Source organism: Orcinus orca, chromosome 10 (genome assembly GCF_937001465.1).
Source record: "Orcinus orca chromosome 10, mOrcOrc1.1, whole genome shotgun sequence".
In the NCBI taxonomy this organism is placed as follows: Eukaryota; Metazoa; Chordata; class Mammalia; order Artiodactyla; family Delphinidae; genus Orcinus; species Orcinus orca.
The window spans coordinates 42,587,550-42,604,978 of NC_064568.1; the positions used below are offsets into that span (position 1 = coordinate 42,587,550).

Sequence of the window (17,429 nt, forward strand, 5' to 3'; positions counted from 1 at the left end):
CACATGAAAAGATGCTCAACACTGCTAATTATTAGAGAAATGCAAATCAAAACTACAATGAGGTACCACCTCACACTGGTCAGAGTGGCCGTCATTAAAAAGTCCACAAATAACAAACGCTGGAGAGGGTGTGGAGAAAAGGGAACGTTCATACACTGTTTGTGGGAATGTAAGTTGGCGCAGCCACTGTGGAAAATAATACAGAGGTTCCTCGGAAAACTAAAAATAGAATTACCATATGATTCAACAATCCCACTCCTGGGTGTATATCAAGACAAAACTATAATTCAAAAAGACACATGCACCCCCTGTGTTCATAGCAGCACTATTCACAATAGCTAAGACATGGAAACAACCTAAATGTCCATCAACAGAGGAATGGATAAAGAAGATGTGGTACATATGTACAATGGAATACTACTCAGCCATAAAAAAGAATGAAATCATGCCATTTGCAACAACACAGATGCAACTAGAGACTATCATACCAAGTGAAGTAAGTCAGAAAGAGAAAGACAAATATATGATATCACTTTTATGTGGAAACGGAAATATGACACAAATGAACCTATCTATGAAACAGAAACAGAATCACAGACATAGAGAACAGACTGGTGGTTGCCAAGGTGGGGGGGATGGGTTGGGAGAGGGAGGGAGTAGAAGGTTGGAGTTAGCAGATGTAGGCTTTTATACATAGAATGGATAAACAACAAGGTCCTACTGTACAGCATAGAGAATTATATTCAATATCCTATGATAAACCATGATGGAAAAGAATATAAAAAAAAGAATGTATATATATGTATAACTGAATCACTTTGCTGCACAGCGGAAATTAACAAACATTGTAAATCACTATACTTCAATTAAAAAAATTGATTAAAAAAAGACAATAAAAGGCATCTCCAATTTTATGGCACTAAAGTAACCTCTGCTAACATTTAGGTTAACATTCTTTCAGCCCTCACTATTTGTGTGTATATATTTGAGTGCACGATTTTATAAACAGGCTAAAATATTTTGCTTTGAAATTTCTTTTTCCATGAAACAATCTTTTGTGAACATTTACCTACTAAGTAATGTGAATACATACAAGATCTATCATTCTTTTTAAAGGCTGTATAATATTTCATTACTTGCATATACTACTGTTAATTTAGCCATTGTTTCCAATTTATCCCTAGTAGAAACAACATTGCAATGAGCACAGTGTCTGATTATGTTGAGGATAAATTTCTAGAATTGAGGTGCCAGGTCAAAGTTATACTTTTGGTACAGATTAGGAAAAGGACCTCCAAAAAGGGACACCAATTTGAGACTCCTTCCACAGTGCATGAATGTGGCTCTTTCCCCACCACCCATACTGGTGCAGTTTCTCCTTTGTCACATTTCCCAGACTAATGAATGAAATTTGTATTTGTTACATTTTAATTTATCTTATTACTAGTGATACTGACATCATTTCCTTGGATATTTGCAGTGTTCTCTTTATAAATTGCCTGTTCATGTCCTTTACCTATTTTTTCACTTGATGGTCTGGTTTATTTGGGGACATTAACTCTTTGTTTTATATACTTTATCCTAGTTCTGTGCCTTTAAATTTTGTTTACTTTTGTTTACCGTACTGAAGTTCTACACTTTACTTTCAATTATATAATTTAATATATTTATATCATTTGTTATGATTTTCATTTAGTAAAACCTTTGGCATCATGTTAAGAAAGTCCTTGCCAGAGACTCCCTGAACAAGATGGCAGAGTAGAAGGACTTGAGCTCATCACCTCTCATGAAAACACCAAAATTACAACTAACTGCCGAACAACCATCGACAAAAAATGATGGGAAACTACCAAAAAAGATACTCTACATCCAAAGACAAAGAAGAAGCCACAACAAGATGGTAAGAGGGGCATTTTTGCGATACAGTCAAATCCCATGCATGCCAGGTGGATGACATACAAACTGGAAAATAATTATATCACAGAGGCTCTCCCACAGGAGTAAGAGTTCTGAATCCCACATCAGGTTCCCCCAGCCTGGGGGTCTAGCATTGGGAGGAGGAGGCCCCAGAGCATTTGGCTTTGAAGGCCAGTGGGGCTTGAGTACAGAAGCTCCACGGGACTGGAGGAAACACAGACTCCACTCTTGGAGGGTGCACACAAGGTTTCATGTGCACTGGGACCCAGGGCAAAGCAGTGACACCACAGGAGCCTGGGCCAGACCTACCAGTTGGAGTGTTTAATCTTTTTACATTTAAGGTAATTATTAATATGTATGTTCTTATTACCATTTTGTTCATTATTTTTGTTTTGTTTTTTTTAGGTCTTTTTTACCTGGGTCTTGGAGGGTATCCTGAGGAGGCAAGTGTTGCCTGTGGTTCACTGTGGGGGCAAGGACACTGGCGGCAGAGGCCCCAGGGAATGTTCATCAGCATGAGCTCTCCCAAAGGTCAACATTTTGGTTCTGAGACCTGGCCCAACACAGCATCCTGCAGGCTCCTGTGCTGGGATGCCTCAGGCCAAACAACCAACGGGGTGGGAACAGAGCCCCACCCATCAGCAGACAGGCTGGCTAAAGATGTCCTGAGCTAACAGCTGCTTGACACACCCCTGCTCACCAGAGGGACAAGACTCAACTCCACCCACCAGTGGGCAGGCACCAATCCCTGCCACCAGGAAGCCTGCACAAGCCCCCGGACCAACTGCACCCACCAGGGGGCAAACACTGCAAGTGAGAGGAGCTACAATCCTGAAGCCTGAGCAATGGAGACCATAAAAACAGAAAGTGAGATAAAATGAGATGGCAGAGAAATATCCTCCAGATGAAGGAACAAGATAAAACCCCAGAAGAACAAATAAGTGAAGTGGATATAGGAAATATACCTGAAAAAGAACTCAGAGTGATGAAAGTAAAGATGATCCAAGATCTTAGAAAAAGAATGGAGGCACAGACTGAGAAGATACAAGAAATGTTCAACAAGGAGCTAGAAGATTTAAAGAACAAAGAGATGAACAATGCAATAACGGAAATGAAAAATACACTAGAAGGAATCAATTGAAGAATAAATAAGGCAGAAGAACAAATAAGTGAGCTGGAAGACAGAATGGTGGAAATCACTGCTGTGGAACAGAATAAAGAAAAAAGAATGAAAAGAAATGAAGACAGTTTAAGAGACCTCTGGGACAACATTAAACATACAAGGATCTCAGAAGGAGAAGAAAGAGAGAAAGGGCCTGAGAAAATATTTGGAGGAAGCACAGAGAGTCCCATACAGGATAAACCCAAGGAGGAACACTCCAAGACACATATTAATCAAACAGACAAAAATTAAAGACAAAGAAAAAATATAAGAGCGACAAGGGAAAAGCAACAAATAACATACAAGGGAATCCCCATAAGGTTATCAGCTTATTTTTTAGGAGAAACTATGCAGGCCAGAAGGGAGTGGCATGATATGTTTAAAGTGATGAAAGGGAAAAACCTACAACCAAGAATACTCTACCTAGCAAGGCTCTCATTCAGATTTAATGGAAAAATCAAAAGCTTCACTGACAAGCAAAAGCTAAGAGAATTCAGCACCACCAAACCACCTTTACAACAAATGTTAAAGGAACTTTTCTAGGTGGAAAAGAAAAGGCCACAACTAGAAACAAGAAAATTTAAAATGGGAAGGCTCACTGGTAAAAGCAAACATGCAGTAAAGGTAAGAAATAATCCACACACAAATATGACATCAAAACCAGCAACTGTGAGAAGAGGAGAGTACAAATGCAGGATATTGGAAATGCATTTGAAAGTAAGAGACCAGCAACTTAAAACAACCTTGTATACATACAGACTGATATAGCAAAACCTCATGGTAACGACAAACCAAAAATCTATAATGGATACACACACGGAAAAGAAAAAGGAATCCAAACACAACACTAAAGATAGTCATCAAATCACAAGAGGAGAGAACAAAAGAGGAAGGGAAGAAAAAAGACCTAAAAAAAACAAAACAAAAATAGTGAACAAAATAGTAATAAGAACATACATATTAATAATTACCTTAAATGTAAAAAGATTAAACACTCCAACTAAAACACACAGACTGCCTGACTGGATACAAAAACAAGACCCGTATATATGCTGCCTACAAGAGACCCATTTCAGATCTAGGGACACATACAGACTGAAAGTGAGGGGATGGAAAAAGGTATTCCATGCAAAGGGAAATCAAAAGAAAGCTGGAGTAGCAATACTCATATCAGACAAAATAGACTTTAAAATAAAGACTGTTAAAAGAGACAAAGAAGGACACACAAAAATGATCAAGGGATCAATCCAAGAAGAAGATATAACAATTGTAAGTATATATGCACCCAAAATATATACTTACAAAAAATAGGAGCACCCCAATATATAAGGCAAATACTAACAGCCATAAAAGGAGAAATCAACAGTAACAGAACAATAGTGGGGGACTTTAGCACCCTACTTTCATCAATGGACGGATCATCCAAACAGAAGATCAATAAGGAAACACAGGTCTTAAATGACACATTAGACCAGATAGACTTGACTGATATTTATAGAGCATTCCATCCAGAAGCAGCAGAATACACATTCTTCTCAAGTGTACATGGAATATTTTCCAGGATTGACCATATGCTGGGCTACAAAGTGAGCCTCTGTAAATTTAAGAAAATTGGAATCATATCAAGCATCTTTTCCAAACAAAACGCTATGAGATTAGAAATCAACTACAAGAAAAAAACTGTAAAAAACACAAACATGTGGAGGTTAAACAATATGCTACTAAACAACCAAAGGATCACTGGAGAAATCAAGGAGGACATCAAAAAATACCTAGAGACAAATGAAAATGAAAGTACAATGACCCAAAGCCTATGGGACATGGCAAAATCAGTTCTAAGAGGGAAGTTTATAGCAATACAATCTTACCTCAGGAAACAAGAAAAATCACAAATAAACAACCTAATCTTACACCTAAAGCAACTACAGAAGAACAAACAAAACCCAAAGTTAGTAGAAGGAAAGAAATCATAAAGATCAGAACAAAAATAAAATAGAAACAAAGAAAACAGTAGAAAAGATCAATGAAACTAAAAGCTGGTTCTTTGAAAAGATAAACAAAATTGATAAACCTTTAGCCAGGTTTCATCAAGGGAAAAAAAGAGAGAGGATTCAAATCAATAAAATTGGGAATGAAAAAAAAGAGAAGTTACAGTGGACACCACAGAAATACAAAGGATCATAAGAGACTACTACAAGCAACTATATGGCAATAAAATGGACAACCTGGAAAAAGTGGACAAATTCTTAGAAAGGTACAATCTTCCAAGACTGAACCAGGAAGAAATAGAAAATGTGAACAGACCAATCACAAGTAATGAAATTGGGGCTTCCCTGGTGGTGCAGTGGTTGAGAGTCCGCCTGCCGATGCAGGGGACACGGCTTTGTGCCCCAGTCCAGAAGGATCCCACATGCCGCAGAGCGGCTGGGCCCGTGAGCCATGGCCGCTGAGCCTGCGTGTCCGGAGCCTGTGCTCCGCAGCGGGACAGGCCACAGCAGTGAGGGGCCCACCTACTGCAAAAAAAAAAAAAAAAAAAAAAAAAAAAAACTTCCAACAAACAAAAGTCCAGGACCAGATGGCTTCACAGGTGAATTCTATCAAACATTTAGAGAATAATTAACACCTATCCTGCTGAGACTACCTCAAACAATTGCAGAGGGTAACACTCCCCAACTCATTCTATGAGGCCACCATTACCCTGATACCAAAAACATATAAAGATACCACAAAAAAAGAAAATTACAGGCCAATATCACTGACAAACATAGATACAAAAATCCTCAACAAAATACTAGCAAAGCAAATCCAACAATATATTAAAAGGATCATACCCCATGATCAAGTGGGATTTATCCCAGGGATGCAAGGATTTTTCAATATCCACAAATCAATCAGTGTGATACACCACATCAACAAATTGAAGAATAAAAACCATATGATCATCTCAACAGATGCAGAAAACACTTTTGACAAAATTCAACACACATTTATGATAAAAACTCTCCAGAACATGGGCATAGAGGGAACCTACTCAACATAATAAAGTACATATATGACAAGCCCACAGCTAACATCATACTCAGTGCTGAAAAGCTGAAACATTCCCTCTAAGATCAGGAACGAGGCAAGGATGTCCACTCTTGCCACTTTTATTCAACATAGTTTTGGAAGTCCTAGATACAGCAATCAGAGAAGAAAAAGAAATAAAAGGAAATCAAAGTGGAAAAGGAGAAGTAAAACTGTTACTGTTTGCAGATGACATGATACTATACATAGAAAATCCTAAAAATGCTACCAGAAAAGTACTAGAGCTCACCAGTGAATTTGGTAAAGTTGCAGGATATAAAATTAATATGCAGAAATCGGTTGCATTTCTATACACCAACAATGAAAGATCAGAAAGAGAAATTAAGGAAACAATCCCCTTTACTATCATCTCAAAAAGAATAAAATACCTAAGAATAAACTTACCTAAGGAGGCAAAAGACCTGTACTCCAAAAACTATAAGACACTGATGAAAGAAATCGAAGATGACACAAACAGATGGAAAGATATACCATGTCCTTGGATTGGAAGAATCAATATTGTCAAAATGACCATACCACCCAAGGTAATCTACAGATTTAATGTAATCCTTATGAAATTACCAATGTTATTTATTGAAGAACTAGAAAATTTTTTAAAAATTTGTATAGAAACACAAAAGATGCTGAATAGCCAAAGCAATCTTGAGAAATAAAAACGGAGGTGGAGGAATCAGACTCCCTGACTTCAGACTATACTACAAAGCTACAGTAATCAAAACAGTATGGTACTGGCACACACAAAAAAATATAGATCAATGGAACAGGATAGAAAGCCCAGAAATAAGCCCACCTGCAGTCAATTAATCTAAGACAAAGGAGGCAATACTATACAATGGAGAAAAGACAGTCTCTTCAATAAGTGGTGATGGGAAAACTGGATAGCTACATGTAAAAGAATGAAATTATAACATTCTCTAACAAACACCATACACAAAAGTAAACTCAAAGTGGATTAAAGACCTAAATGTTAGACCAGATACTATAAACTCTTAAAAGAAAACATAGGCAGAACACTCTTTGACATAAATTGCAACAATATCTTTCTGGATCCACCTTCTAGAGTAATGAAAATAAAAACAAACAAATGGGACCTAATTATACTCAAAAGCTTTTGCACAGCAAAGGAAATCATAAACAAAACAAAAAAGGTAACCCACAAAATGGGAGAAAATATTTGCAAACAAAGTGACCAATAATGGATTAATCTCTAAAATACACAAACAGCTCATGCAGCTCAGTATCAAAAAAATAAACTCCCCAATCAAAAATGGGCAGAAGATCTAAATAGACACTTTTCCAAAGAAGACATACAGATGGCAAAATGCACATGAAAGGATGCTCAACATTACTAAATATTAGGAAATGCAAATCAAAACTACAATGAGGTATCACCTCACACCAGTCAGAATGGCCATCATCAAAATGTCTACGAACAGTAAGTACTGGAGAGGGTGTGGAGAAAAGGGAACCCCCCTACATTGTTGGTGGGAATGTAAATTGGTACAACCACTATGGAGAACAGTATGGAGGTTCCTTAAAAAGTAAAAATAGAACTACCATATGATCCAGCAATCCCACTCCTGGGCATATATCTGGAGAAAACCATAATTCAAAAGGATGCATGCACCCCAGTGTTCATTGCAGCACTATTTACAACAGCCAACACATGGAAGCAACCTAAATGTCCATCGACAGAGGAATGAATAAAGAAGATGTGATACATATATACAATGGAATATTACTCAGCCATAAAAAAGAATGAAATAATGCCATTGCAGCAACATGGATGGACCTGGAGATTATCATAGTGAGTGAAATCAGACAGAGAAAGACAAATATCATATGATATCACTTATATGTGGAATCTAAAAAAAATGATATAAATGAACATATTTACAAAATAGAAACAGACTCACAGACATGAAAAAACAAACTTATGGTTGCCAAAGGGGAAAGGTTGTGGGGGGGAGGGATAAATTAGGAGTTTGGGATTGATATATACACACTACTATATATAAAATAGATAATCAACAAGGGCCTATTGTATAGCACAGGGAACTCTACTCAATATTCTATAATAACCTATATGGGAAAAGAATCTGAAGAAGAATAGATATATGTATATTTATAACTGAATCACTTTGCTGTATATCTGAAATGAACACAACATTGTAAATCAACTATACTCCAATATAGCATAAAAATTTAATTAAAAAAAGACTATAGGGACTTCCCTGGTGGTCCAGTGGGTAAGACTCTGTGCTCCCAATGCAGGGGGCCTGGGTTGGATCCCTGGTCCAGGAACTAGATCCTGAATGCATACCATAACTAAGAGTCTGCATGTTGCAACTAAGAGTCCATGTGCCGCATCTGAGAAGTCTGCGTGCCGCAACTAAAGATCCCGCATGCCACAACAAAGATCCTGCATGCCACACCTAAGATCCGGTGCAGCAAAAAATAAAGAATGAATGAATGAATAAATAAATAAAAATTTTTAATGTATAAAAAAATACTACAAAAAATTTTTAAATGAGGTACATATGAAAAAAAATGAAAAGAAAAAAGCAAAAAGAAAGCCCTTGCCTATTCCAAGGATAGAAAAAAAATGACCTTCCTTTTCCTTTTCCTTTTTTCCTTCCTTCCTTCCTTCTTTCCTTCCTTCCTCCCTCCCTCCCTTCCTTCCTTCCTTTCTCATTTCATTGTTTTATATTACAATTTTTTAAATCTAATATATTTTGGTTGGAGCAAATATATATTTTAATTTTTTTTCAGAGTGACTAGTCAAGTGTCCTAACACTTTATTAAAGAATCCACACAGTAGAAGTCAACACTATCACCTACCACATTTCTATATTTGCTTAAATGTATTTCCAGCCTCGGTGTGGTTCTACTGTTGTCTTGGTCTATTTCTGAATTAGTGTCATATGAATTTTCCTGGCCATTTTTCATAATATTTAAGACAAACTTAAGCAATGTTTTGTCAAATTCCCTTTAAAATGTTAGAAATTTATTACTGCCTTGAGTTTAATAACTCATTAGCTTTAGGAACTACTACAGTCTTTCTGCCCAAGATGAGAGTATATTTATAGTATGTTTATCTGTTTGTCTTCTTTTACACTCTCGTTAGGCAAGTTTAATAGTTTTCTTCATGTACCTCTTATACATTCCATGTTATATTCATTCCCAATTATTTTATGGCTACAATGCCTGGCATGTAAGGACTATTGGAGAAATGTTACTTGTGACTAAGTGGTTTCTGTTAGTATAAAACAACAGCAACAATTATTTGTATATTTGTTTTATAACTGGTCATATAATATTTTTAATAGGTTTTAAAATTTTTCTAAGCAATCACTATCTACAAGTAATGATATATTTCTATTATTTTAAACTCATTTTACACTTGAATATATTAACTTAAATTCTTCTGTTTTTCTGATTTTTATACTGTATGTTTAATTTTCTTGATTAATTGCACTGGCTAGTACTTCAAGATTATTATTAAATAATGAAAAACAGCTAAAAGGTAGTTAAATCATCCTTTTCTTATTCCTGACTTTAATAAAAATGTTTCTAGTGCTTTACTACTAATGATGATGGAAAAAGTTAATTTGAAAGTAAGTTTTTCATTAAGCAAAGGAAATATATTTTATTTCTATTCTTACCAAAGTTTTAAAAATCAGGCATTCATTGAGACAATTATATGGTTTTTCTTTGTCTGACTCATATAAATAGATTTCCTAGTAGGGCATCGTTCTGACTTTTTAGGATATACCTAGCTATGACTCATTTAGTCTTTCAAATATTTTACTGGATCCTATTTGCATGTATTTTAAGAATTTTGCATCACTATTCACTAGTATAGAGTATGAAAACTGGTCTGTGGTTTTACTTCTGGTATACTTAAGGTTTTAAAAATCAGCACTATTTAGCTTTCATGAAAAGAATTTGTAGGTTTTCCATCTTTTTTCATACCCTAGAAGATTTTAAATAGGATTGAAATTATTTTCTTCCTTGAAAATATGAAAGAATCCACTCTTGGAGATGTAAGAGATTAGACCTAGTGGTTTATTTGATTGTTTTAATTTTTGAAGGAATCAGCTTTGGAAATTTTATCAGATTTACTATTTATTTTCTAATTCATTAATTTGTGTTTTTATTTTATTAATTATTCCCTTGCTTTATTTAAAAATTTTTTTTTACATTTGTTTATTTATTTATTTATTTTTGGCTGTGTTGGGTCTTCATTGCTGCACGAGGGGTTTTCTCTAGTTGCGGTGAGCTGGGGGCTACTCTTGTGGTGTGCAGGCCTCTCACTGTGGTGGCTTCTCTGTTGCTGAGCACAGGCTCTAGGCACGTGGGCTTCAGTAGTTGTGGCACATGGGCTCAGTAGTTGTGGCTCGGGGGTTCTAGAGCACAGGCTCAGTAGTTGTGGTGCACGGGCTTCGTTGCTCCATGGCATGTGGGATCTTCCTGGACCAGGGCTCGAACCCGTGTCCCTTGCATTGGCAGGCAGTTTCTTAACCACTGCACCACCAGGGAAGTCCCTCCTTTGCTTTCTTTAAGATTAATTTGTTGTTGTATTTCTAATTTCTTGAGTTAATGAATTTATTCTTTCTATTTAATAATGAAAATGGTTAAGTCTATTAATTTTACTCATTACAGCTTTGGCTGCATCCCACATGCAGTATTACTGATACTGTTATTTTCTAGTTTCTTTCCCCCTCTCCCAAGTCGAAGTTTTTTCTATACCTCTATTTTTCCGTTCTTATTTTTCTAGATTTCATGTGGACAAAACCGGTTGAACTGTAACCTTTGATTTATGACACACTGTCATCTTTAGTCCATGAATAGTCTCTATTTATTTGCTTACTTATTAATATAATGAACACCCATGAACCCACCATGAAACTATTTTCTGTTTGATCCAAAGTTTAAGAATAACTTTTATATTTTTAAGGGTTTGTTTTTAATCTTTCTATTTTTGCTACACTTAGCAGTCTTCTTATCTGTAAAACAGTGCCTATTTCACAGGGTTATTATGAGAATTAAATGTATTAATGTTTGTAAAATGTTACAATAGGGCCTGGCACATAGTCAGTACTATTTAAGTGTTAGCTATTATTTTTATTATGTTAGATCAAATTTATTAACTATACATATTTTTTTACATATCTCATTGTCTTGTTCTTTCTACTTGATTTGTCAAGCGCTAATATAAGTGTGGTGAAATCTCACTGTACTACTGCACTGTTGCCACTTTTTTTCTGATTTTGCTTTGTATAAGTGCTATGAAATCCCAAGCAAATATATTCATAATAGTTGTATTTTTATTATAGGTTGGACCCTCTTTGTTTTATCTCAGTTTTTACCTTGAATTCAACCTTGTTTAACATTAACAAACAAAAACACTCTGATTTTTGTTGTCATTGTTTGCATTTGTCTGCTATATCTTATTCCTTTCCTCCTATTTCTGAGTCACAGTGTTTCAGATTTGTCATTTGAGAACACATAGCTGAAGATTTTTTTCTTCAGTCCATTTAGAGTCCTTTTCTTTTAAAAGATGAATTTTATCCAGTTACATTTATTATTAAAACACATGCTTGATCTTGCCTTTGCCATATTGTTTCCTGATTTAATGCTTCCTTGTTCCTTTTTTCCCCCTATCTTTTGCTGTAAAATCTCTGTGTTCTTAAAAAATTTTTCCCTTCAGCAATTTCAAAGTGATACATACTCTGCTTTCTGTTAAACAAGTTTATAACTTTAAATAACACACTCTGACTTCTTTTTCTCTGTATATCATTGATGGTTTTTTTTTTTTTTTTTTTTACAGTGCTTGGCTCTCTACCCTGATGAGATTCACCATTTGCTTGCCAAAACTCCTCCTCACTTATGCTAGGCTGAGCTTTTCCTCCACAGCCCAGACTAAATGGCTCTGGCTGCCCTTGTTTGTGGCTGTTTAAAAACAAAACTCGTTAACATATTGTCAAATCCTCCTTCTCTGAAGCCTACAGAGATTTGGCTCTAGCTGCTGATGGTAAAACAGCATGTAGCCTGCAAGCCACGGCTCCAGGCCCACTCTGGAACAGGGGCAGGGCAGTACAGGGTGGGACGGGAGGCCCAGAGGTTTAGAAGTGATAGCTGCAATGTCTTCCCATGGCCTGCCCCGACAGGAGGCAGCATGTGCTGGAGGCAAACAGCCTGGGATCAGAGTGGCCCTCTCCCGCTCTATAGTCTAAAGCATTCCTTGTTAGTTGCTCACCCATGGGGTTCTAAACTCCTCAACAATATCAGGTGCTTGCTCCTTCTGGGCTAGGAAAGTTTCTGTTTGTTCTGATCACCCTTCTCTCTGCCCACCAGCACCTTTCACAACCCTCTCCAGGGCTGTTCCATCTCCTAGAAGGGCTCTGAGAGATGAGTAAGGTACTTGGGAACCAGATAGGGCATCCCTGGAGTGCCTCACTGCTCCTCCCGGCCTCACCAAACCTCCCTATTTTCCATAGTCCAGTTCCATCTGCTTCCTCCAGGGAGTCTTCCTGATTGCTCCAGTTCCCCCTGACCTCCCATCACCCTGAGTCATCTACTTCATTCTTACTCAACTCTCTCTCGAGCTGATATCTGACTATCTCAAACCTGCTGAATCTGATTTCTCCAACTAGACTGGGAGCCCCTGAGGCCAGAGCCAGAGTCTCTTCCTCCTGTTGCTCCTCCACGGCTCACAGGACCAGTAGATACAAGGAGAGCTTAGTAAAGATCTATTGAACAAAGGGAAAGTCAAGACAAAGGACTCGGAATCTGACTCTCTTGGCTCAAATGCCACATCTGCTGCTTGTAAGTGGTGGGGCTTTGGGTGAGTTACTTAATGTTTCTACAAAGGGTTGCTATGCGGATTAAATGTGATAATGCGTGAACTACATAGCTTGGCCTCTAGCCCTAGAAGACATGGAATGAGTGGAGCTACCAGTGTAATATCAGCCTGCATTGTTAATTGCATTGAACCAGTCTGACGGAGTGTCTGACACTGTGTGCAGGTGGGTGTGTCACCAGGGCTTGGGTGTAGGTGACTGGTGACCTGCGACCTATGCCAGCTGTGCACTGTGATCTGGGCAAATCACTTCCCTTTGTGGAACAAGGAGGCCTGGAGAGATGACCTCTGTGAGCCCTTTCTGCTCTGACCTCCATATGTGCTGTGCGTGTTGACAGTTTATGAGTTGGTCCTGATCTGGGGCCCTGGGGGAATGCATTTTCAACAGAGGCTCCGCCCCAGTTTCTGACCTGGTTTTCCAGCTGGAGATCTCCTTTCTCTACCTCCCCTCCTCCTCCATACCTCCCTGCCCAATCCCCAGGAGGGTACCAGCGCTCCACTGCTGAGCAGGATCATGAAGATGATGAACGTCTCGAACCAGCTGTGCTCCACAATGCGGTAGCAGGTCTTGCGCAGCCTCCACCAGACCTTCCCTGGGGCCTGCGTGGTGTCCACGGTGCAGCAGGGACAGCGCTGGACACAGCCTTTGGGGGAGGGAGAGGAGTCAGACCCAGTCCAGGGCCTGCAAATGCCCACATCTGATGGCAGAAAGTTGAATGGTTGAAAGAATGACTGAAAGAGGTTACAATGATGGGTAATGAACTGGGTAACATGGTGGGTGGGGCCATGGCAGGGGGTGGGTGGCAGGGAGGGGTGACTTTTGAGTGCTGCCCTCAGGAGCCCACACTCAGCAGGTACCCTGTGGATAAGCTGGATGGACTAGGCAACCAGTAAGTAGATGAAGGGCCTGGCAGTTCTGGGCAGGGGCAAGGCTGGGGTTGGGATGAGCTCCAGCTTGCCCTGTGCTCATCTAGGAAACTCTCCCCCTGGGGGAATGTACCAGAACCCCCTGGGGTGCTGTGTCCCTGGTCTTTCTCCATGTTTGCAGTTTCTGAGCCTTAGGAAGGGCAGACTCCTCACTGATAGCCCCAAATGATGTGCCACATGGAGGGCAAACCCTCGTCTTATCCCCAGCGGCCCTCCGAATATACCATGGATTCATAAAAGCTCTAGATGCCAATCACCAGCACAGCCACGTGCCACACCCACCTTGAATATTTACAGAGGGCCTATTATATGCCAGGTGCCGTGCCAGGGCCTGAGGGAACAGGGGGAATTAGATCCAGTCCTTGCCGCTGTGGAGACACCTGGTCATGCTACCGTCCCACACACGCAGCCGACCCACAGCGGCCCAGCCCAGCACGTCACGGGCACACTTGCCATGACTCATGTCACAGGCAGGTGGAGGGGCCCCCAGGGTCTCGAAGAATGGGGGAAAATTGGCAGGCACCCAGGTCAGAGTGGGGTGCGACATGGCCCTCTACCCCCAGGAGCTGCAGGTCCTCCTGCCCTGGTGGGCAGGGCTGAGGCTGGGCCAGAGGCCCATCCAGGGCAGTACCTTTAGTGAAGCAGTCCTCTGGATCCTTGACGTCCTCTCCGAGGTCGGGGATCTGCTCCAGGAGGTCAACAGTGTTGGTCATGTCTGCTGTGCTCCCCTCAGAGTAACTGTTCTCATGTGTCTGTGGGCAGGACCGTGGGGTAGGGTGGGTGAGGGCATGAGTGTGGGCTGTGTAGCAGCCTCCAGCCTCAGGCCCAGAGTCTGGGGGAGCCTGGGGCTCCCAGAGTGGAGGTGCCCAGACTATCCTCCATTGCACACCTGGGGAATCTGAGCCCGGGTGGATGGGAACCTCCCATGAAGGTCACCTAGCCTGGACCTTAGGGCTCCTGCATTTGTGATTCTGGTCTACTGGTGTCTAGGTCAGGGTACAGGGGGTCGCGGAAGGGTTCTGGGAAAACCCTGGGAATGGGGAAGGCATCCAGGTAGAAGTAAAACAGACATGGGGTGCAACAGGGACACACACTGGGACACGGACACAGAGTGGCAGCTCGGCACACACAGAGGAAACAGGCATGCCACACCCAGAACAGAGTCAGAGCCAGGATCATGGGCACACCCAGGTACCAGGTCAGACATGCAAAGGACAGGCCAGCAACCCAGCCCACATTTCTCACTCAATTCATGTGGGTGCTGGTGTGATGCAGAGCCTGGAACAAGAGCAAGAAGGTGCTGGAAGCTTTCCTGCCCGGCTGTGCAGGGTTCTGCTGCCCTGATCCCACATAACTTGATTATAGAGAGGTGTGTGCAGGTGCCCTTATGAGTGTCTGTGTGTGTCACATGTGGGGTGCCAGTGTATAGGGGTGTTGTAGTTCTGCCCACTTCCCCTCTTTGGGCCAGTGCACCCATCTCCAGCTGCCATGAATACTGTTTAGCCAGCCCCTTCTCCAGAAAAGTGTCTTTAGCCAGGGACCTGCAATCCCTGGAAATGGCTTGGTGGTTACATCGAAGCCAGGGGTGGGTGACGCCTAGTGACTGACTGATACGGAGGACACCAAGCTGAGGCTGGAATCCAGCCAGCATGCCATCTGGAGCTGCTTCTTTTGCCTCATCCTGCTTCTCTCACTTCCTTATGGGTCTCTCCTGAGGGCACTCCCTCAACGAAACATCAGCACAGGAAGCCAGGCTCCAGCTCTGCTTGTAGGAGCCCACCTTAATGATAAGTATGGTGGGGAAGGGGGATCTGTAAAGGAAGGGCAGCCTTCATTTGCTTCAGATCACGTCTACATTCCCCAGCGCAACTGGCCAGCCTCATGCCACTCAAGCTCCACTCCACTTAGGGGCGAGCTGGTTTGAGCTCTTGGGCAGCCTCTGCTCTCAAAGTTGCCTTCTTTTCCCTTCCTTCCACTACTCACTCCACCGCTGTCTCAAAGTCCTCTTTAACCTTGAGGTTTGCGATAAGGAAGGGCTGGATCCTGGTGAGAATGCAGAGTGCTCCTGGGTGCAGGGTGGTCTCCCGTGGCTTTGAGGGTCATGTCCTTCTCCCAGCTTCGTTGAGCGGCACTGAGCTGGGAGAGGCACAGTCAGAGGTCTTCATGCAGCTTTTCTTTTCAGACACTGGAGCTGTCATGTGGGAGGACAAGTTCTCAGAATCCCGCTGCAGATGGGATGAGGTGTCCTTCGCCCAGGAAAGCCCCAGCCCACCTCGTTCTCCCTCGTTCCCACCGTGACCTGATTTGAAGAGGTGATGAAGTTACAAAACTCGTTCAAAGGTCAACGTTCTAGTACAGGAGTCTCTTCTGTCCGTGACCTGCTCCTCCTATGTCTTCCTGTTCCCACAAGACTTGGTGTGTCAGACTCTCCAGGGGGAGAAGTGTGACCTGTACAGTCAGGATGATGATTCCACCAGGCCCTCGTGCTTACAAACTGGCCACGATCACAAAGCCTCCAATGGGCCCATCTCACATAAGGAACAAGGCAAAGGAGAAATATCCTGTTGGAGCAAGTCACAGCTGCCGGGATGAGGACCGAGGTCAGGCAGCAGTTCAAGGGCCCCTGAGTGCTGTCTCTGAACATATGACCTCCATCTTCCTTGGTGCTTGGCAGAGCCGAGGTGGGGTGTAGTCAGCTGTGCCACAGTCCAGTTAGCTCAGGGGTTGCAAACTCAAATGTTTACAGGGCCAGGTAGGTGATGGAATGAGGGCAGGCAGGTGGGAACTGGCAAACCGGAGCGCTCCAGCCGGTGTCAAGGAGGCGGCGGTTACCACTCGTCTCCAGCAGGGCGGCTCTTCTTGCAACTTTTGTTTTTCAAGAGAAACCAGAAATGCAGATGTTTTTACACAAAAGCTTCTGGGTTTTAAATGTTGGTAGCAAATTCAAATTAAAACCCTTTTGTGTCCCAAAGCCCTCCAGCAGGCCTTGTGTTTGCTGCCTCTGCTCTTCTCCAGGTGAGAAGCAGCTGGTGGCTTGTGTGCCAAGAACTTGTTCTCAGAGCTCCCACAGCCCCCTGGGATGGGCTGATTCACAGGACAAACATGTGCCGACAGGACCAAAGCACAGGAACCGAGTGAGGAGGGGGTGAACAAGCAGAAGTTTGGGGTTAGTCCTGCATCGTGGTCCTGAGCGGCTGCTTCCAGAATTTCCTCATGGCTCTGGTCCCCAAGCCGTGTCTCCCCTAACAGGACAGGGCTGCCCATGCCCCGCTCCGCAGACGGGTCTCCCACACTGGCTGTGACAATGGCTGTGGTTCCCAGCAGCAAATGCAGGCCTGTGCCCAGGGACTCTCATGGCCTCTAGTCCCAGCAGCAGTGCCCCACCGGCTTCAGGGACAAAGGTGTGCATTACCTCACTGCACCCTGGGGCTGGGGCCTCTGTTCTCTGCTGCTGCTGCAAGTCTGCCTGAG

General features: G+C 41.7%; 1 protein-coding gene across 1 annotated transcript in view; it reads right to left on the reverse strand.

The window, feature by feature from the left end:
• Positions 1-17,429, reverse strand: part of SCN5A (sodium voltage-gated channel alpha subunit 5) — an 88,303-nt gene that overhangs the window by 19,246 nt on the left and 51,628 nt on the right. Inside the window, exons 17-18 of the mRNA XM_049693627.1 lie at positions 14,590-14,710; positions 13,521-13,675 (exon numbers count right to left, since the gene is read on the reverse strand). Coding sequence (XP_049549584.1) covers positions 13,521-13,675; positions 14,590-14,710 — 276 coding nt within the window. The remainder of the gene's footprint in view (positions 1-13,520; positions 13,676-14,589; positions 14,711-17,429) is intronic.